Consider the following 21738-nt stretch of genomic DNA (forward strand, 5'->3'; position numbering starts at 1 on the left):
ACCACACAGATAATTATCACAGTGGGCCCATTGCCTGTGGAAGGATGGATATGCTTTAAAAGTTATGTAACAGATTTATCTTTCCAGAGGCTGAAAACACCCTATTCTTTTTACAGATGAATCTGCTTTCAGATTTCTTTATGTACAAAAGAGGTTGCCTTAGGGGTCAGAGCTGCTAACAACTAAAAGTAGATTAATTCTTCCAGCCACTGTTCTGTGGCTTGAAAACCACCTCTGTCCCCTCTTGGTTTTCTGAATGTTGTGATCTGTTTTATCAGATCACAGTCCTGTTGCCTGGAATGACAGCTATGGTCCAGGAAAACAGAGAAAGTGATATTTTCTTAGCCATATGGTGTTTGTGCAAAAATAACAGTATTCTGGGGGTTTTCCAAAGCATGCAAAACAGAGAATATTGTTGTAAACTATTTCTGTGGCTTTCAGGCTCTCTTCAGATCTGTGGGAGTAAGGTTCTGTACTGTATCCTTGTACTAGATTGTTTGTCTTTCACAAAATATTTTACTCTTCATTTTCCATATTTGGCCAGTGCTAGAAATTCAGAAGAAGAATGAGGCAGGAACCTTGCTTTTGTGTTGCAGCTCTTGGCTGTGTGGAAGAAGCAGCTTGTTTCTCTTGCTGTCCAGTAGAGATAACGTCTACCTGGAGCAGGGAGAATATTTTCGAAGGGTATGATTTTCTTTTTGAAAATAAATCCCACTTTTTGTAGCATGAATTTAGGTTCTCTTTTCCTAGTTTTTGCCTTTGGATTATTTTGAATTTTGTGTGTGACATCTTCTATGGCCATGAATTCTGGAGATGGATGCATGTCCTAGCAAGGCTGGACAGTCATGGCACCAGCAAGGAACTGATCTCACTAAGTGCCTTTGTGAAGGGTTAGGGTTGGGCACCTGCAGTGTCCAGGACACAGGTCTGCCCTAGTGATGTACTCAGCTTTTATAAAATGATAAAGCTGTGCTCTCCTGTTTGATGTGAGAAAGCACTGAAGTCACTCAACTAAAAGTACTGCCTTCAGTAAGTGAATGCTGTCAGCTTGCAGAAATGTGAACTTAGTTTTTCATACTTAATTCCCCTTTGTAATGTCTTCTGCCATTATTTCAGTGAACGTCTCTCAGTTTTTATGCAGGAGATAAAGTATTTGTGTAGGAAGTGCTTGTATTGTATCCAACTCCTTGGGGCTCTGGCTGAAAGGCAGTGTACTATAGAACTTCCATGGCAAGGTGCAAGGCACTCTGAAGGCAATAAAACTTCAGATTTGGTGACTTTCCCATTAAGATTTTGTGATTTTCCTGAAATGCAACTTGGCATTGGCAGGGAGTGTTTGCCTTCTTGTGACTCTTGGGAAACTCGGTCGTTTAAACACTAACATCTAGTTCTGCTGGTATTTCTGGGGGATGTTCTGCAGTTTGCTAAAGAATTCATGTAAAAAGTCAGTATGTCTCAAATACACTGCAGGTGACAGGATGAAGTGCCAAATTTACTGGTTTAACTGTGTAGCTGTAATTCTGAGAGTAGAAAAAACTTCTAAGCCTATCTCATGCTTTCCCTTATCTCAAACACTTTAAAATATTCCTTATTCCGGCAGGAATTTCCCTTGATGTTTCCAAGCAAAGTTGTTTTAATTTTACAAATGAAAATAATATTGTTTTGTAGCTGTTGTGCCCATATATAATTCTGTTTTGCTTAGGAATTTTTTAGCAATGGCCTCAAAATGCCTGAAGTATGAAACCTGGTGAGTTCAAGTACCTTGAAAATTGGCTGGATAACAGCAAAGAAATTGGGCAATCCTTACCTGGCACCTGCTGGAATATACTAATCCAATTTAACCCTGGCCTGCTTGGGTTGTGACTTTTCCAAGGTGTGGGCAGCTGATGGAACCCATAATAGGATCACTGTTGTGGGAGCGCATCCCTGAGATGTCTTCCCAAGCAGAAAGCTGTTCCTTTGCCTCAGGAGGGGGCTGCTGCTGTGGGAGAAACCTGTACGTGCTTCCTTTGCTTTATAGTGCATTTGTATTCGGTGCTGCCTCCCTTAGGGTGCCTTCTGCTGGGTCCCTGGAGAGGTTTGGGTTCAGGTTCCCATGTCAGAGTCTGCTCCCTGTTCCGCACAGACAGTGTCGTTGTCCCAGCTGTATGGGCCATGCTTGGGAGCATGGATGATCCTGGAATTGGGATCAGAGCTTCTCTCATGCATTTCCTCTCATCTTTTCTGCCATCTGCATGTCATGAGCCCCAGATTCCCTCTCTGGGAGCCTTTCAGCCTGCCCACAGTGTCAGTGTGGTGTGCTCTCCCCTTCCGCTGTTCTTCCCACACAGCTTTCCAGCCCTTGTGTCTATGGTGTCTCAGGTCTGTTTTAAGAGCTCTTAGTCCTACCTGTCAGCTCTAAAAACAGATGCTTCTGCCTAGAAGACCATGATGGCTCTGCAGGAGGCACGGCAGAACATGCACTGTCCTGCTGGGTGAGGGAGCTGCTGGTGTGAAAGGGAAGCAGCGGTGGGAGAGGTGCTGCCCTGCCCGTGGTGTCAGTGGGCAGTTCAGCCTGGAGCACACAGCCTGCCTGTGGGTGGACTGTTTGCAGGAAACGTGGAAAAGTGTTACCCAAGAGTGTGGATTGCCAGCACGAGGTTTTATTTCTAGATGTTCGTTGGGGTATTGGGCTTTATTCAGGCCTTTTTTCTTTTTTTTTTTTTTTTCCCCTCCCCTTGTAACCTTGGTTTCATCACTGGTTTCTCACAGAACAGAACAGTGGATGTTGAGAAAACACATAAATTAGTGATGATGTTTTTGTAGTGTCCTATTTTTGATGTTTGGCTCAATTTTTAAGCATCCAGGTTCCATCAGTAAGCGTTGCACTGGGCAAAGCAACAGGGCAGCAAATTCCTCATGGAAATTTCTTCCCCAGTGCTGCCTGATTTCATGCTGGCTTTGTTGCCTATACTCTTTGATATAAAACCACCTCTTCCTCTTTCCTCCCAGCAAATTAATAACCCCACAGATTTATTTTTTTTCACAACAGATACCGCCTCTTGACCATCCAAGCCTTTTCCTTTCTGAATGAGGTAGTGCAGGAATACCGGCTTAAGAAGCCACTGAGGAAAACAGGAAAAGAAAATGAATTTGCAGGGAAAGGAAAGAATAATATCTCTCATTTGTATTTGTAACTCATCAAGCTCAATTTTGATTAAAGACTTTGAACATCACCACAGCACGCCAATTTTGGCTTCCTCTTTTAGTGAGAGATGGAGTGTGCGGAGGTTCTTGGCAGCATCTCTTGCCAACAAACACAAATGAAATCAACTCATATGTTTTAATTGGTGTGGCAATACTATAGAAATGTGCATAAGTAACAAAAATATCATGAAAATTAAGTGTTTTAAATAAACTTGGTGTAACCTAATAGCAATAATAACTTCTGTTTGTATTATGTTTCCTCCCAATTTCTCTGTCAGGTTCCTTATCAAATAATGGGAACCAGCCATCTTGTTCTTCTCTGTTAACTCTCTTCCACATCTGTCATGAATACACATTTTTTTTGCAAGGTTTTTGTTTCATATTGATGTTGTGATGTTCACAAAAAAAGAATTAGGACACTGGGAGCAGGATGGAGGTAGTAAGTTTGTATTGAAGCATTTTTAACAGCTCTCACTGTATATATTTGATTATATAAATGATTGCCTCGGTGGGAATTAGAGAACATGAAGGTAAAAAAGCTGTTAGAAACCAAGCCAATGGTTTGGATGGATTTCAGGCATAAGATGCTTTATGGCAACTGGCCAGAGGGTAATCCTGCCACAGAGTGCTGTGGCCAGGCTGCAAGCCGTGACTTCTCCATCCTTAACAGCTTCATCACTTCAGGCAAAGCTGAGCACACACACACTGATGTTCCCCTGTGGCAGGTGTGAGGGATGGGATTTACCTGTATGGACCATACTGCAGGTGTGAGGGATGGGGTTTACCTGTATGGACTGAGCTGCAGGTGTGAGGGATGGGATTTACCTGTATGGACTGAGCTGCAGGTGTGAGGGATGGGATTTACCTGTATGGAGTGTGCTGCAGGTGTGAGGGATGGGATGTACCTGTATGGACTGAGCTGCAGGTGTGAGGGATGGGATTTACCTGTATGGACCATACTGCAGGTGTGAGGGATGGGATTTACCTGTATGGACCATACTGCAGGTGTGAGGGATGGGATTTACCTGTATGGACCATACTGCAGGTGTGAGGGATGGGATTTACCTGTGTGGACCATACTGCAGGTGTGAGGGATGGGATTTACCTGTATGGAGTGTGCTGCAGGTGTGAGGGATGGGATTTACCTGTATGGACCATACTGCAGGTGTGAGGGATGGGATTTACCTGTATGGACCATACTGCAGGTGTGAGGGATGGGATTTACCTGTATGGACCATACTGCAGATGTGAGGGATGTGGTTTACCTGTATGGAGTGAGCTGCAGGTGTGAGGGATGGGGTTTACCCTGTATCGGCTGAGCTATTCTCTGTCGAGTTCTCCCCTCTCAGTTCCAGTATAAAGCAAGCCTTGTTTTTTGCTCCACAGCTATTGCTGCAATGCAGCTTCCTGGAGAGAGAAATAGGATTACACAATCAGAGTGTGCTGGTGAAGGTAGGAAAGCAGAGGATGAGCTGGGCTCGGATGAACACCACATTCCTTGTTTGCAGGGTGGTTTTGCCAGGTAATGGATCTACAGGGGAGCAAATCTTTGTTCTGTGGTTTGGGCACTGGGTATTGGAAGGGGCTGCTGGAACATGCTGCTTCTGCCTTGGCTGTTGTGAAAAGCAGCTGAAGCACAGCATGGAAAGAGCTTGTTAGTGTTACAAAGGGAGGGAGTAGGGGCAAGTGGGGGAGACAAGTGAGACAGTGACAAGCAGTGCTGGGGGCTGCATTCATGTTATGGGGCCTTTGGCTGGCAAGGACTTTACTGATTGCAGCAGCAATCTGTGCATTGCAGTAACTATCACTGACAAATCTTGTGCTTTTCTTCTTTCAATCATGAAATTCAAATGCCATTTCCTTTTAGCAGTAACAGGAGACTGCTGCCTAATTTCTCATCAGTAATTTATGTTTTTCCTTGGCCAAGAATGTGTTTGGAAAACACCTCTTGTTTCTGATGCAGGCTGTAAGATTCCTGCTGTTCATTTATTCATAAAAGTTGGACTGTTACCTGACTGTGTATCAGTTTAGAGTTTGTTGTTTTGCTTCTCTGTAGATTTTGGTGTAGTGGGACTTGATTCAGTCTAAGTGGTAGGACTGACCATGGCCATGGATTTCAATAGGGAGTCAACTGTGGTGGCTCCTCAGGGTGGACTTCTTGTTCCTCATGCTTCCTTTCAGTGGTTTGCTCTGAGCTGAACTTGTGACTCCACTGGACACCAAGAAAGGTTTGGTGATTTTTCTTTCCCAAATTAGGAGTCACTCTGGTGTGGATGGGAGACTGAGTGGTGGGAGCAGGTGTCAGGCAAGCTAGCTCAAAGTGGGGCTCTTCAGAAAAGAAGCTCAGAAGGTGCAACTACCCTGCAAACCCTAGGCCGGTTGCATCATTTTGGGATGCAACATTTGCATAAAGGATCTTTTTTCCTCAGAAAATATGCAGAGAAAATGAGTTTCCAGAGTGATCTGATAAATGACAGGAAATGGCTCACAGCTTCACTTTTGTTGTTCCAAACGGAAAAAAGAGGAGAAAGGAACTGTTTGTTATATCTGGTCAAAATCCACATGCAGCCTTGCATAACTGATCCTCTGCTCTGGCTGGTGAGCAAGATTAGCAGGCTTGTAGTCACATTCCTCTCATCTCTTGCGAAACTCCAACCTCTGAATATCTTTTACTGTCACTAGTTAATAGCAAAGAGGGAAAAGGGGCAGCTTAACGTGATACTGACACTAACCAAGCACGTGATGTATCTTCTGTGAAGAATTACTTGATTACTGATAAATCCTGCAATTGCATCCATTTGGTAAAACCCTGATTTTATGAAGGAGAAGGGAAATGTGCTGAGTTTATTTTCCTGAGCTTTTGTGACAGGGCCCTGTTGTGAGAGGTTAAATACCAGTGAGGGGAGCACTCTGAAGGGAACCACTCCCTGTCCCATTGTGCTAATGCTGCTTACTTTTATAAGCTTCCCTTAGGACAATAAACATCTCCCATTAAAGGTTTTTGTTAAATAAATTTAAAAAGCTGTTTAACCTAATTACTAGCTTGTTATCCCATACTGATTGTACTCATCCTTGAGTAATTATCCTGGGTTCAGCATCGTTCATCAGTTTCTTGATTCCAGGTCCCTCTTCTCTTACCCCAGCAAGTAAGCTGGACTTGTATTAGAACTTCTATAAAGATTTGTCCAGATCTTTTTGGAATTTTTGCCAAAACTGGTGAACACTTTTTAACTACCTAAATGGTGCGCAAAATCTCCACTTGGATGTGCCAGGCTGAAGAGCAGAGCACAGTTTCTTGTGGGTGTCAGTGTTACCATGAGAGCTGAGGGTGCAGGAGAGATGTACCTCGATGGGCCTTCACCAGTCAGTTTAGCCATTAGCACACTTAGTAAGGTCCAATTTATCTCCTCAAATTTGTATCCAGGTATTTAGTACCAGTGTGATAATGCAGCTGATTCATTAGTTTGGTTAAACAGGCAACATATAAGGAGCAAATAAACACAGATCATGCAGCAGCCTTGTGGATTTTTCCCTGGTGGGTAACTTTCAGGTTTTGATCACAAGAGAGTCTTCCAGTTCCCAGTTTTTCTACCTTGCCTTTATTTCAGCAGAGTCCTTTGGCTCATTCCCAACTCTAGTTTTTGTGAATGGGCCCAGTGAAGTAAAAGGGACCACTCGAGAAACATATATCTTGCTGAATCAGATTGGCACTAGTTTCTTTCTCCATCTGGAGCCCAAAAATGATGTTCTAAACATACTAGAGAATTTAGTAACAGAGTCTTTTTAACACTGTGTACATAATCTGTGTTTTCGTAACTGTTTTGAAAGCTCCTCAACTGCTGTTAAAGGAAAACGAAGACTCCTTTTTGCCTGTTGCCTGAATAAACAGGAAATAATAGGACTTTTGAATAGTAGAATTTCGTATTAATTGTGCTTAATTCCTATATCCCTTTCCTTCAGAATGTGCAATTCTCATGTTTAATGGGAATTAAAGCAGTTGACATCTGAAGAACAAAGGGAGGTGATCCCCCTGTCCCTGGGTCAGTGTGAGTTAAGCAGTTAGTGACCAGTGAGTAGTGCAGGTGCAGTTCAGGTGTGCCCTGCACACGTGCAACCTCTGACTTTTTCAAGCTCAACATCTGCCCACCAAATGAAATCCCTACAGTTAGTGGTATTGATTGTGCTGAATTCCACTCTGTTCATAAGCCTTTTAACTTCTTTCACAAAAGAAAAACTGCCTCTGTACATGGAGTGTAACATTATCGGATGTGCTAGGGTAGGAAGCAGCCTTCTGTCTAGCCACAGGCTGGAAAGCTGCAGTGTGCTGGCCTTCCCACAAAGCTAAGCAATCCCAGTTGTCCTTTTTTATTTTGTTTTGCCCTTCATGGTATTCCTCTTTGGCCAAATAAGATCCTTATCCTACTGTATGCAAATAATTTGCTCAGATTTTTGTAATTAACTTGAGGTCAACATTTATATAGTCTTAGTTTGTTTCCTTCCTATATTTTTAGGTGAACTTAGTGATTACTGTTCACAATACCTACAAGCTGATATGACACTCCAGCTTGTGCTATCTTCCTTTTCCAAATACAAGCTCTTAAGAGAGGCATTGATTTCCCTCTTTATGCAGGTTTGGGGTCCTGAGACCCTGCTGCTGAGTCTTGTGGCACTTCTGTTTTTTGAAGGAGGACGAAGACTTGGTGCTGAGTATCCTGTGTGCTTTGCTCTTTGCTTTGTGATTCTGATGTGTTCTGTTCCCATTTCTTGCAGACATGTATGACATTTAGGATTTTGACATCTTGTGTTTACCCTGGAGCTGCTATTTCTGAATACTGAGTTCTTCTCAAGTATTGTAGCTATGTTTTTTTAAATGTTTTGTTTTTCTTAACAAAGTGTAGCAGATGCTTTCTAGGGTGTGAGGCAGGGGTTAAGGAGGGCTGTAGAGTTGCTGCTGGAATTTGCCATCATTTGCAGTGAAATGCCCTGGTAACATTGTAAACCTTCCAATATTTTCCATAAAAACAAAATATCTTTGATAGTAGCGATGTGTTTTGACTTGGTGTTGTGGACCAGCCTGGCCCGAATCTGATCCCCATTTTGCTTTGCATCATCATCATGTATTTCAGAAGGATGTTTGTAGCATTGATACAGAGAAATATACTAACAGTTGGTTCTACTGAAGCTGGAGATTACTTTTTTAACAGTGGAGGATTGTGTCATGAGTGAGTCTTCCCTTGACAACTGCAAATCAGAGCAGAACTTGAAGGTAGTGCAGGTGGTTGGCCACATCCTTTCCAAGGACAGACTGTTCAAATAGATTTGATTACCATTGTTCTCTTGATTAAATCAAATGCAAGTCCATGGGGTTTTTGTTACAGCTCCCACTTTTGTGAGCTGCAATAATACATCTTAGATAATTTTAATACACCTTAGATAATTTTTTAGTAGTTATAGTTGCTTCAAATCACTGACATGGGACTTCTAAGTTTTTTGCCCTGCAACAGGATGTAAATGGTCATTATCATCCTCTTTGTGCATCCAGCCTGCCAAGTGGGGTAATTGTGGATATGGGGGATTGAAAGCAGCCAAACAGAACAGCAGGGATTTAGGCTCTGCCCAGGAAAGGGCACTTTGGTGTTAAGCCATTTGATGCAAGGGTTAAAGCAAAAGAAATCCACTACAAAGAAGAGTCTACAATGGATTTGTTGTCTCTCTGCAGGATGGGTTTCCAAGCAGTTGGACACAACATGACTCAGCACGATGGGGCACAGTGCTGACTGGAGTCTCTAGGTGATGTTGCCATATAACTTGTTAGCAGCACAAAGTACTTTTCATCTAGCATCATTTTGTTTAATGAGTTTAGCCTCACACCATCCAAGGCAGCCTTCAGCAAAGGCACAAGAGCCTGAGTCTTCTTTAGGAGCTGTAATCCTGATTATTACTACACTGAGTAAGTGTTGTGATAAATCACTGCCAAATGAATTGATCTTGGTTTCAGTGTTTTATACATGATGTGTCTAAGCACCTATAGCTTTTCTCAGTCCTTCCCCCTCTGTTTTGTGATGTGTACCTGCATTAACCATCTGTCTGAACAGGACTGTGGTAATTTCTGTGGTAGATTATCTGGCTAACAGGTTCAATTTAGAGCCGCCAGTTTGCTCTAATGACTGGTATAGGCCAGTTTAAATGTGTTATTTACAGTCTGTGTATGTAATTAATAACATTTTAAATTATGAAGAAGGTGAGGGATGAGGTTCAGTTCTTATTTTGGATCAAATCAACTGCTTGTTATGGGATCTGTCTTAAAAATAACTGCAGTCTCAGCTCCTTTCTTGGCCGTTGGTCACAGTACTCACATGAGATCCTATGCTACAGTCTCCAGCAAAGGAGAGAGGAACTAGAACAGGATTAACCATGTTGAATTCTCCTCCTTGTTGATGTTAGTGGCATTTTGATTGGCAGTTTGTCTGGATGCTGATCAATTGTCCATTTTGTTTAGAAGAGCTCTAGAAAACAACATGGTGACTTTAAAACTTGTACTCCTGCAAAGGGTGTAAATGGGTTGTGTGGATGCTGGTGTGGCATCTGTTGGTGTGTAAATGACCTGGGGCAGTAGTGTTACAACAGAGACACTGCGGAGTGTGTCTGCTCTGCCTGAACAACTTTGTCCCTCACTGTTCCTGTGTTAGCACAGTGGCCATCACACCACCCACCCCAACCGAACCAGTGCTGCTGCTGTGGCTGCTCTGAGGGAGGGGGGAGAGGAAAGTGAGATGCTGCAGGAGCAGCACACACTGGAGTCACTCTGTTTCCAGGGTCACTATCTGCTTCCTGTAAGCATTGCATCTTCCATCTTTGTCCCTCGCTGCTGCTGTCTGTCCTTGCCTCTGCCTGCCTCTGCCTTGTGCCCCACTCTGCTCGTGCTGAACCAGCAGCACAAGTGTGGGGCTCACTCTGGCTGCTCCCTCATCTCCCCCCTTGCAGGTGGGGTGCAACATCTCAGTCTGAACCTTCCTGTGCTGAGGAAGCATCCTGCCCAAGTGTTGCATCCTGCAGCTGGAGCCTGCAGAGGCTAAAGCAGGACCCCCAGTTCAGATCTCGTGCCTGGCTCCCTGCTGCACTGCAGCTCTGCCTGTTGGGGGGCACGAGCACCCCCTCCTCTGCTCGAGCCCTTTTAATGCCCTGATTACTGAAGTGGGTAAGTCACCACCTCGCTTGTAATAATTACAGATATCCTCTGTGATTTTTCACTCGTCGGTTGCCACAGCAACCGTGCAGTGGCTCGGCCGAAATGCTGTCACAGGGATTTAAATCTGAAGCGGCTCAGCCTCTCTGCGTTCTGGCACATCTTCCCCCTTGCCCCCCGGCACCATGGCAACCTGGCGATGGTAGCCCAGCCTCGGCCGTGCTGCTCTTCCCTGCATCCCCGTGCCTGAAGGGGTCTGCTGGTGTTCTGTGGGTATCCACATCCCCCCATTCCCGTCAGGAGCAGTGTGCAGCGGGAGGTGCCGCTGGGATGCGTGCTGCCTGCCGTGCTGCCTGCGCACCACCTGAAGGGAATCGACCAAACCAAGGTTATTTTGTGACAGTCGTGTGCTTGGCTGTCACCCTCAGGATATTTTCAAACCAGAGTAAAAATAAGGGGTTTAGGGACAAAACCTGTTCTTCAACTTCCACAGTTGTTGGAAACTAAGGAGCCATTTCAAACCTTAACACAGTCTGGCTGTGTGTCTCAGAATTTGTTCTCGGAAAGCTGCCGAGGAGGCTTTCGGATGAACTCGGACACCCACATTCCAGAGGCAGATGCTCTCAGGTTTGAGGTGAGTCGGGTGTTCCTCTCTGCTGGCTTTGGCTGAGCACAGGCTGTAGCTGCCAGGAGCTGGTTCCATTAACCTTCATTAACTGGGGCATCCCCCCAGCTGAGCTGCAGGGCTGCGGCTCAGGGCTTCCTCTGGGTGATGCCTGTCCCCGCTGCGCGGCTGCTGGAAGGAGCTGGCAGCAATGGCATTCCTCACCAGCGCAACCAGCAGCAGCCTGCGCTGAAGGGAAGCAGGCAGTGAAGCAGGGAGCAGCACTTCCAACCCAGGAGCTGCCTGTGGGGAGCTTGGGAGCAGCACTTCCAACGGGAGAGCTGGAGTTGGCATCCAAGTCCTGTAAGTGCCTTTGCCGTGTGCCCGCGGGCGGTGGGGTGGGCACAGAGACCGGCCACACTCTGTGCCCAGGGGGGAACGTGGGAATTGGTGTTTGAGCAGGAGGTGTGTGTGCTTTTACATGCCATGGTTATGCAGGGATAGCTGCTCCTGGTTTATTTTCTGGACCCCTTGAACAAGGAATCTCCTGCATGGCTCTGCCTTTCCATGTCCTCGGCTGGAATGGGGGTCACCTTGAGAAACCAGAGCTCTCGCCCCGGCTTGTTTCCCTTGGTTTGGTGCAGGCTGTCTCCAAATGGGCTGTTTTATGTCTTACGACACAGGAAAATAAATCGTGCTTTTATTTGATGCTATTTATCTATCTATTTTCCTGGTCTCTGAGGAGGCAGCAGTATGATGCTACGAATAAAATCTTACAAGGAGTATAACTGAATTTCCTTAGAAATACCACTTGAGGGTATTTTGCAATACTTTCATTTTTTCCAAGCTACAAAATGCTTGTGGAGCAACTAATCTGAAAAGCACGGCTGTGCCATATTTTGTTTAATCCATTGTGAGCTGGGCTGCTTTGGTCTGGGAAATGTGTGGAAATTAACAGGCATGGTTTGGATATGTTGTTGCCATCTGCATTTAAAATAATGGATTTAAAATATGCTTGAAAAGATGTTTAATGTAGGCTTTAAGAGATGTTTTTATATGTACCTTACTGGTAAAGTTCACTGAAATATCAATGTGCAGGTTTTTTTAGAGGGGGGAAAACTACTATGAAATTCCTAAAAAAAGTTTAGAATTTTTTAGCTAATGTAAGTTTAGTTGTTCTTGGCTTTGATCAGCATTTCTGTACCATTATGCCATTTATGTAGGTATTGCTGGCTTTGCATCTGGAATTTAGCCAATTTCTAGCAGGTGCTTTTTGAATTCCATTTTTTCTTTTCCTGAGACAATGTATTTCTTTCACAGGGAAGGTATAGGCACATCTCATCCTACCTTAGCTGTGCCAATAGTTCTTGGATCAAAAATGAGCTGCTCAGAAGTTTAGTGGATCACCTGGCTCCTAGTGTGCCATAATCACAACATTCCTACCTGTTCATATTCATTAGTTTAGGGACCAGGAACCTTGCCTTGACCCAATATTTTTTGGAGTGAGGGTAAACAGAGACAAAGGCAGAAAGATTTTATTTTTAGAAAAAAGAAAATAATATATTCATATCCAGCCATCAAACCCTGCTTAGAGGGCACCTGAAGAGGAGAATCTAGACACATGAGTGTAGTGAGACTTTAGACTGTAAATGAATTTTAAAACTTGATGGAAGTTTTAAGATGAGCCTGTTCTGGATTTGCTGCTGGTTCAGCCCTCACCTGAGTGCAGGTACCATGAAGCAGGTAGGGATTGCTGTGTCCTGGTGGATACTGGGCAGTACTTCCAAGCTGTAGGTGTGAGGTTTTCATTTTGTGCAGTGCAGCTTGGTTTGTGCTTTTGCTGCAGTGCTCACAGCAGACTGACTTTAATGCCAGCTGCATGTGGAGGGAGAGAAGGGAGCTGTGCAAGAAAAGCAGTTTATTATGCTTGTTTACTGTTATGTCAAGACTTGAAGGACAAAACCTCTCTCCATTTCCATTCTTCTGAAGACTTGGGGGACTGTCCAATGCTGTTGGTGTCGATAAATAAACAGGCAACCCTGAATATCCGACACTTGAGCTTTACTTGTAACTATGACAACTGTGTCCTTGACAACTTAAGTACAATCATGGAGTTTTCAATTACATCCTGTTCTACACAAAGCCATTAAGATTATTAGAGGCATAAACAGCCTGTCAGCGTGTGAAGTGGTTTTTGGCAGAATCCGTGTAGGTGGTAGGTACACGTTTCCATTGCAGGTCTGGTCCTGGTGGGAATTGCCTTGGTGAGCTCTGCAGGCACAGGCTCGCCAGGCCTTGGGCAGAGCCACATTTTGCTCTTTCTCAGCTGCTGCACGTGAAATTGGGCCACAGAAATGTTGAGCTTCAAAGTGCTCAGGGCTCTCTCTTGGCTGACTCCTGCAGACCCAGCACACCTCCTGAGTGTCCATCTCTGTGCTGACCCTGCTGTGTGGGCTCCATGTTGTGGGGTGCTTGTAGCCACCTTCCCTTTTGGAGTACGAGGCTGTGGCCCTCGGTTGGCCAAGGTGGGGGATGAGCAGCTTCCTTTTCTTTGCTGTGCCCTCTCATGAGGATGCTGCCAGGTACTGTTCTCATCAAAGCTAAGGGTTCCAGCTCTGTTTTGTGCTGAGTTTGTATAGACACTTAATGAAAAAATCGAATGCCGGCCTTTTATTAACACTAGATGTGAATTTTCTTACAACTTCCTCTTAGCAGGACTTTTCGTTTCTATTTTATTTTATTTGAGATAACTTTAGCCGAGCTTTGACTGAATTTCTAAATTCATGGTGTTTTTCTTACAGACTTCTGCAAATGCTGTTGTAAGCTAATTCAAATTTGTTTTAGAACTATAGTCTGGGATAAAACCCCAGCTGAAGTAAAAGGACCTGTTGTGTTTCATTGTGTGTACCCAGGCTTTCATAAATGCATAGTCTATACTGGCCTCTTAACTCTGCTTCTGGGACCATGTGAACTGCAGTTAAATACATCAATATATTGCCAGGCCTCTTTATTTGTATTGTTTACTACATTTAAGTGGCTAAAGCTGCAAGTCAGGATTTCTAACGTCACCCTGTGCTCTGTCACTAACTGGTGAACTCATTCAGATGTTTCCTGCTTTGATCTGGATATTGACCCCCAAAGAAGGGTGGGGCTGTGCATTTTCAAACAGTAAGTGCTGTGTCCTTTGGATCTTTTTATGCAGACCCCGTGATGACATTACATTATCTGACTCTTCCTCAGGTGCAGGGTAAGGACAGACATGGTTATGTTTAACAGATGACAGCCTTGACTGTCTTCTACCTTGACCATACTTACGTTTCTTTGTGAAACTGTGGGGATCTTCCAGACTCTGGGATCTCCTTGAGCTGTTCATAGAAGTAAAATACCTGAGCTAAATCACCTATGTCATTAAAGATGCTTGTTGGAACACTACAAACCAGGAGATTTGCACCCCTTTAACAGGTCCAGGATGGACCTGGGTCCTGCCTGACTTTTCAACACTGGCCTTTTTAGTCTCAGGAACCACTTGGTTCCTCAATTTGCAGTCCCCTCCACTGTTACAGGGCAGATGCAGAAAGGGCAGTGTTAAAGCACTCGAGCTGTGAAATAAAGACCCTCGGAGGGACTTGCAGCCTGTCTGTGCCAGGGCAGGCTAGCTGTGGGGAGGGAGGCTTGGCATTCAGGGACAGCGCTGGTGCTGCCAAGAGAGGGACAGGGCTCTGCAGCCCCTGCACCCACCAGCAGCCCCTGTGCAGCTCAGTGTGCGAGCCTAGGCCTGGGTGCACATCCAGGTGGATCCAAGCAAACAGGACCAAGAGATAGAGATGCTTGAAATTTCACAAGTAGCACTTAGCATGGCTATACCCTTGCTGTGCAGCCTAGAAAAGTCAAGCAAAGGAAAACAGTAAAAAAAGGAAGGCATTTGTCTTTAGGTCCCCCCCTGCTCCCCAGCTCCCCAAATCCACTTTTTGGAAGCCTTGTGAAGTAATTGCCCAATGCAGCTTGTGCTGCCGTTTCTAAACCACTTAATTGTTCCTGGTTAAATGGGTTTGGAGCAGCTGAGGGACAGATGAATGTGCCCCCATGAATTTCAAGCAGATTTCTGTGTCATTGGCAGAGTTGCAAGAAAGAGATGCAAATTTGCGGTGCTGACTTCTCCTACGTTTGCAGAGCTGACTTCTCCTCCCATCCTGCTGGGTCTGAGTTTTGCCTTTACCTTTGCGCCTCCCCAGAGGATGTTTTCCAGGGCAGGTTTTGTGAGCTGCAGCCTGGCATACGATGTCATGCTGCATTAGGTTCTCTGCTAGGGAGTAAGATTGCTGCAGGAACTCCTAGTTTGTCTATTTTCACTCTTGTATCTGGATCAAGCCCCTCTTTCGAAAACTTTTTCCTGTGTTTCCCCCCCAAGAAACACAATTTTGTTTGCTCATAGAAACAATACTTCTTTCTGTGTTCCCAATAGGCTGTTGCTGCTGAATGACTTTCGTTGTCCCTAGTAACTAGTATTATCTGTCAGAAATAATCTCTTGGTACAGAAATTTAGCAGCTGCTGTTTAAAAATAATACATCCAGTTTCACAGCATGCATTTAAAAAATCCACATATCCTTATGTTTCATGGGTGATAAACTGGACTGAGCTTCCTCTTTGAAAATGAAAATAATTTTTCTTACTAGAACAATGTGGCTGTGACTTAAACACATGCAGTGGCAAACACAGTTTATGTAATGCAAAATTACAGAGAAAATTATGCGAATGCCTTTGGAAAATTAAGGTGCTGAGATTCACTTCAGAATAGCAGTTCTGTGGAGTCATCTGCACCGATGCCCTGCTCCAGCTCAGACCATTGCCCATAAAGAAAAAATGTTTGGGGAAGATTTGTGGCTTTTTCTGGAAGGGTGTCACATCTTTGGGGTCTGATGGTCCTTTGCATCCCATTTCCTGTCAGATATCTGAAATTGGTGGCTGTATTTTGCCTGGATTTCGGGAGTTGGTGTGTCCGCAGTGGCTCCGGAGCAGCAGCGGTGGTGGAGCGTGGCATGGCTGTGGCTCTGCCACGTGCAGGAGAGCTGATTTCTGCTGGATTGCAGACTCTGCTGCTGCTGCTGCTGCTTGCAATGCTGGATCGGGCTGGGCCTGTGGGAATCGATCAGGAGATGGGTTATGGAAGCAAAACTCAATTGGTTATTGCGATAACCAAATAATGCGTGCTTAGACGGAGATAGCAATCACATCAGCTGATCTCCTGTGAGAGCCTGTGTGCATAATGGAGATGGAAAGGCACTGGGTTTAGTTACACTCACATGTGATATTACATGATTTATTCTGACTCTGCACTAGAAAATGGTAAAATTTTTTATATAAGAACTGTCAAGGAAAATCAGGGCTAAGCTACTTTATTTTTAAGCCTCATGCAGTAATTTTTTTTCCTACGAGTAGTTCAGAAAGCCAATATCATTTCCAATTATATTTTTCAGCCTCTAATGAATACTGTAGTTTAGCTATTAAAGGACTCGAGATAAACAGTAAATATAATTAGAAATAAATAACATTCTGGAAGCAGGCATAGGTATGGTTCACCTAGGGAAGGAAGAAGAGGAGAAACCTGGACACTGGTGGGTACATCTGTGGAGTGTGACTGGAAGGTGTGTTTGATTTGGATGTGAAGAGGCATCTCATCCTTGTGGAGCAGGAAAGTTGGGCAGCTGGCAGCAAAACCCCCATGAGGGGTGACTGAAGGGCATGAGAACAAGGAGTGAACCTCTGTGGGTCATTAAGCATGTTCGTACTGCTCCTTTTGTGAGTTCCTGCAAAGCTATGTTCACCTTTTAACAGCTTCCTAAAGACTGAAAAAGTAATACAGAGCAAACTTACAGAGAGAATTGGAGATTGAGAAGTATAGACCAGATAAACAGCTCTGAGCAGAGGATATCAATCGTGGTGCTGGGCATTTTCCTCCTGACTTAGACTGGCATTTGGTTTTTGTTAGAGTGTGGTCGTGAGATAAGAAATCCATGGTGTTGGGATATTTCTTCACACACTGGTTGTGCAAAAGTTAACACAAGTAAAGAAAGAAGCTGAGAGAGAAAGCATAATGAATGAATTAAACTAATCTTGTCTTATAAGTGAAGTTACTCTTTTCTGAAAGCAAAGTTAACTAGTTCCCTCTGTACTTGTGACCCAAAGCCTTAGGAAGCTAATCTTGCTTTTCCAGCGTGTGCACAAATGTTGTGCAAGTGTTTGCTCATCTTGGCGCATTGCAAATTACCTTGAATTTTAACTTGAACTTAGTGAAACCAAGTGCTATGTCAGCTGTCTGGGGAGGCACAGGGAATTGGTTTTGTTCCCAAGTCTTAATAGGTCTATGAATTTATAAATCTCTGTAGGCAAGGAGTTTTTTTTTTCTTTTATATATTTTGAAAATGCTCAAGTGTGAAGGAGAACAGATAGTATTTTGCATAAAGACAGTACAGAAACTAAATTTCTGATGTTTTAGTTTTGGATAAGAGACACTTACTATCATGGTAGCAATAGTTCAGCTACTTCCCTGCATCTGGTCATGAACATCTGCTGGCATGTTTTATTGATGGCATAGGACTGATGGAAGCTGTAAACTGTGATCTCCTTCTGCTGAAAGATCAGCTCTACACTGAGTGTCTTTGTTAAATAGAATTTTTTCCAGGTTTATGGATAATAGTGACATTTTGTCACTTGGACTGCAAGCCTCGGTCCACTGCCGCTCCATGCTCTGCGTCCAGCAAGGTGCAAATGCCAGGCAAAGGGCTCCAGTGTCCTACACAGAACACAGGGGGCCATGCTGATAAGTGGGAAGTTTGAGTTTAACCTGTGTCCTGGATAATAATTCAATGACAGGTTTTATCTATTCCTGACTTCTAGCCAGGCTTTCTGCACAAGTGAAAAGGGAGTCATGTTATCTTTCATGCTGTTTGACTTTCCAAGGTATGTAAGCAGCTGAGGTAAAACCACAAAATGGCTGAGGTTGGGAGGGAGCTGAGGGATGTCTGGTCCAGCCCTCTGCTCAAGCAGTGACACCTAAAGCAATCTGCTCTGCACCATTTGGGTTGTGGATATCTCCAGGCGTGGTGATTCCATGTCCTCTCTGGGCAACCTGCCAGGGGTTTTCCTGTGTTTAGGTGGAGCTCAGAATATTTTAGTTTGTGCCCATTGCCTCTTCCCCCATCACTGGACACTCCTGAGAAGCTCCTGCCTCCTTCTTTACTCCCTCCCATCAAGTATTTATTACACATTGTTGGGATGCAACCTGAGCCTTCTTCAGGCTGGACAGTCTCAGCTCTCACATTCTCTCTTCACAGAGTTGTGATTAATGGGTAAAAACTGGTTTTTCAGGGGTTGATTTTCTTTTATTTCCTAATGCTTGCTCTGCTGTCTTTTGTATTGGATTAGATTTTTCTCCTAAACTTAAGTCAAAACAAAAACAACAGCTTTGGCTTGAGTGACTGACTGGAAACAATTTTTTAAAAGTTCAACATAGTCTACATATACAGAGAAAGTAGAGAGGAAGAGTAGGGAAAAATAGGTACTGACCTTTACCCCTGGCCCTGCTGAAGCTAGGACATCAACTTTAGCCTGGAAGTCATTTTCCTTAGCAAGACCAAGCCAAGAATCAGATGCGAGGCTCAATTCTGAGACTGCTCTGAACATCAGCATTAATCTGTCAAACCATGCTCTTGGTGTGTTTAGATGGAAATTAATCAAAGGGGGAGTTGAAATGAACAGTAATAGTGGCTGCATCTATAGGGACGTGAATAAGTGTTTCCTTCTTTTTTTTTTTTTTTTTTTTTTCAGAACATCAAACGGAAAGGAATCTCTCAAGATTGAGTCTTTTTCAGTAAAGAAAGGATAAAATGGCAGCAATGTTGCTTAGTCGACAGCTCACCTGTTGTCTGCAGCAAAACTCCAGACTGCTGATATTTGGTAAGTGTTTCCTTACATTTTCTTGCTTAGTATTTGGTAAGTGTGTCCTTGCATTTTCCTGCTTTGTATTTGGTGTTAACTTTACACTGGCGGGACAGAATTCCAATTTGAACATTGCTGGGATTTGTCCTATGGTGTTGAGTCTTTCAAAACCTGAGGAATATGGATGTTCTCCTCTTAGATAATGATGCAGTTGTAGTCCAAAGTGGACCACAATTGTAGTCCAAAGTGTATCTGATTTTTTTTCATTCTTCAAACAAGAATGTATCAAGTTAATAATTTGCTCTGTGAGCATGCTAACTGAAGTAAAGCTCTTCAGCCCTTGGAACTCTGCTTTTACTCTCTGGCACTACATGGTGCAGAGATGAGACAATCATCCATCAAAATGAGCGTCTCTTTGTGCTGTGTAGCACAACTTTACCTGTCTTCCCTTGTGAAGAGGTTTTGTGTGACTGGCATGAAGATGTGACCCTCACTGGGGTTATGTGTTTCTGCCTTGAGTGAGCTCTAGTGTGAAATAAAATCTGCCACATGGCATCAAACTACTTCCTCCTAAGTGAATAGCAAGTTTTGGCTTGGTTCTTCCTTGAAATTTAGCAGGTGTATGTGTATATTAAACCTGTAGTCTTTGTGAAATAGATAAAAAAGCTAAATTCCTGTTGATTGTGTTGGACGAAGTGGTGTGGTGTCTTAAGATCATCTATTCCATGTACTGTTACACTGAGTACAGTATGGCTGAATGGCTTTTTTGTGACTGAGTAAATCTTAATTTCTCCTGTCCTTCCACCCTCCTTCTGCAATGCCATTGTGCTCCTTCTGCCACTGCCAGGATAAACCAAGCACACCCTTCCACTTGCTCAGAAACTTGAACATCATTGATTTCCTTTTAAATAATACACTTCAGGGAGCAACTGACCTTTGACTAAAGAGCACCGAGTCTGGTCTTATAACAATTAGAAAAGATTAGGTCAGTGTTTCAGTGCAGGATGCGCTTCTATTTATGGGAGTGACGCACTGATTATCCACTCTGGGCAGGAGCAGGGATCGGTCGCTCGATCGTGGGCAATGGAAAGTGCTTGCAGCAAGCAGGCCTCGTTAGCTGTCAGTCCTTTGAGCTAATCTGTCACCTCAGCATCACCTAATGCTCCCTGTCCCTCCCAGTGCACAATTCCATGCTGCTTCCCAAGCACTGTAGGTGGGCAGTGGAGGGCAGGTGCACAAGCTCCTCTTCCTTTCTCACCGTCACTGGGGGAGTGTAGATCCTCGTAAGAAAGGAAAACAGCCCTGGACTCCATTAATCCATCCTTGCTTCCAGGAAACTTCCAAGCCTGCTGAAACACTGAAGCAAATCATAGAGGGCCTTGGCTGCATGTTGTATAAGGGACCATGGCCTTTGGGTCTGAACAGTGTGTGAGTGAGCAGATGGAAAGATGGAACAAGGGGAGAGCCGTCCCCTGGAGGAGCTGTGTCCTGTGACAGTGCCGCCTCTCACAACAGGCAGGAGGCTCTGATGGCTGTAGCCAAAGCTGGAGCTCCAGGCCTTTTTCCTGAGCCCCAGTTCAGGTTGCAGTGCTGCTGAGCTCTGTGGCTTTTAGGGGAGTGCTGAGGGTGACATCCAGGAGCTCCCTGCTCCAGAGTGCTTGCCTCCAAGGTATTTTTAAGCACTCAAGTTCAGAGCTTTACAGGCTAAAAAAGTGACTTGTACATTACTCCCACAGAAATCCTGCGGTGCCATTTGGGCTGATGCTTTTTATTTTTTTGTGAATAATGAAATGACAGGGTTGCCAAGAGGGGATGAAGGTGGAGAGGAGGGTATAGATTGCCTCTCGGTAGGTCTCTGTGTCTGTAGGCTGTCGTGTTTCAGTTGTATGTGTGCATTAAGCAAATCATCCTGTTCATCTTGAATCTATGATAAATTTATTTGCACAAAGAGATTTTTTCATCCTTGACTATTTCTCTAGCTGGAAATTCCTTATTACTTAACCATTGCATACTGTTCTCCTCACTTACACAATGCTAATTCCTGCCAAACAAACTAGAAACAGAAAATGCAAATCATTTAAGTTGATCAAAATGCAAAAGCTAAGCAAAACACATGAAAGTAATATGCAACTTAAATCTTACCCAAAAAGGTGAAGCCTGTAAGTATCATGCCCCTCTTGAAAATAAGCTCTTAATCAGGTGTGCTTTTGTTTCGTTCTCTGTTTGATCTGCTTGATAGTTTGCCCTCAAAGATAAAGTTCACTAGAGTTTGAAGGGTGGCAGAATGACAATAGAGTGAGTAACCAATGTAATCTTCCTTTTCCAAAGCCTTCTGCATTGTTCTGTCCCTGGGTGTCAGCCAGGCAGGGCCAGGAGAGGCTGCTGATCATGGAGAAATGAGGGTGTATCTTGGTAACCATCTCACCTGAATTGAGTCATGTTGTTCCTGTCAGCCTGGTGTGCTGCAAGTTGATCACAACTGGTAGTGTGCATGTAAATGTTTATTCCCTTTGTGCCAGCTGTGTTTTTATCAGCTGGGCACTGCAGCAGGAAAGCTATTCTGGCTCCATGCTTTGGAGGCAGCTGGTTGTTGGCTGGTAGGGCAGTACCATAGCTATGAGGACAGGCTGGCACTCCAGAGACGTAGTTCAGTTTCCTGCTGATTACCCAAAGGGGTTGAATTTGCCTTTGAATCCAGCTCTGAAAGCATGGCAGAAGGTCAGGCTGCTGCCTGAAGGTAGCATCAGTTTGCATTAGTGCATGCCCATGCCCTTCTAGGATGCTGATCTCTTCTGCAGCTTCTTCAGCCTCCCCAGGCAATTTGCT

General features: G+C 44.2%; 1 protein-coding gene across 4 annotated transcripts in view; it reads left to right on the plus strand.

The window, feature by feature from the left end:
• Window positions 1–21738, plus strand: part of ABAT (4-aminobutyrate aminotransferase) — a 50783-nt gene that overhangs the window by 3118 nt on the left and 25927 nt on the right. The window contains exons 1-2 of one of the 4 annotated variants that reach the window (XM_040078761.2): window positions 4609–4708; window positions 18802–18930. In XM_040078761.2, the coding sequence (XP_039934695.1) occupies window positions 18861–18930 (70 nt within the window). In that variant the 5' untranslated portion in view covers window positions 4609–4708; window positions 18802–18860. Of the gene's footprint in view, window positions 1–4608; window positions 4709–10525; window positions 11340–18801; window positions 18931–21738 lie in introns of those variants that run through there. The other 3 variants (XM_040078760.2, XM_040078759.2, XM_040078758.2) reach the window with 3 other exon arrangements.

Source organism: Hirundo rustica, chromosome 15, assembly GCF_015227805.2.
Source record: "Hirundo rustica isolate bHirRus1 chromosome 15, bHirRus1.pri.v3, whole genome shotgun sequence".
Taxonomy (NCBI): domain Eukaryota; kingdom Metazoa; phylum Chordata; class Aves; order Passeriformes; family Hirundinidae; genus Hirundo; species Hirundo rustica.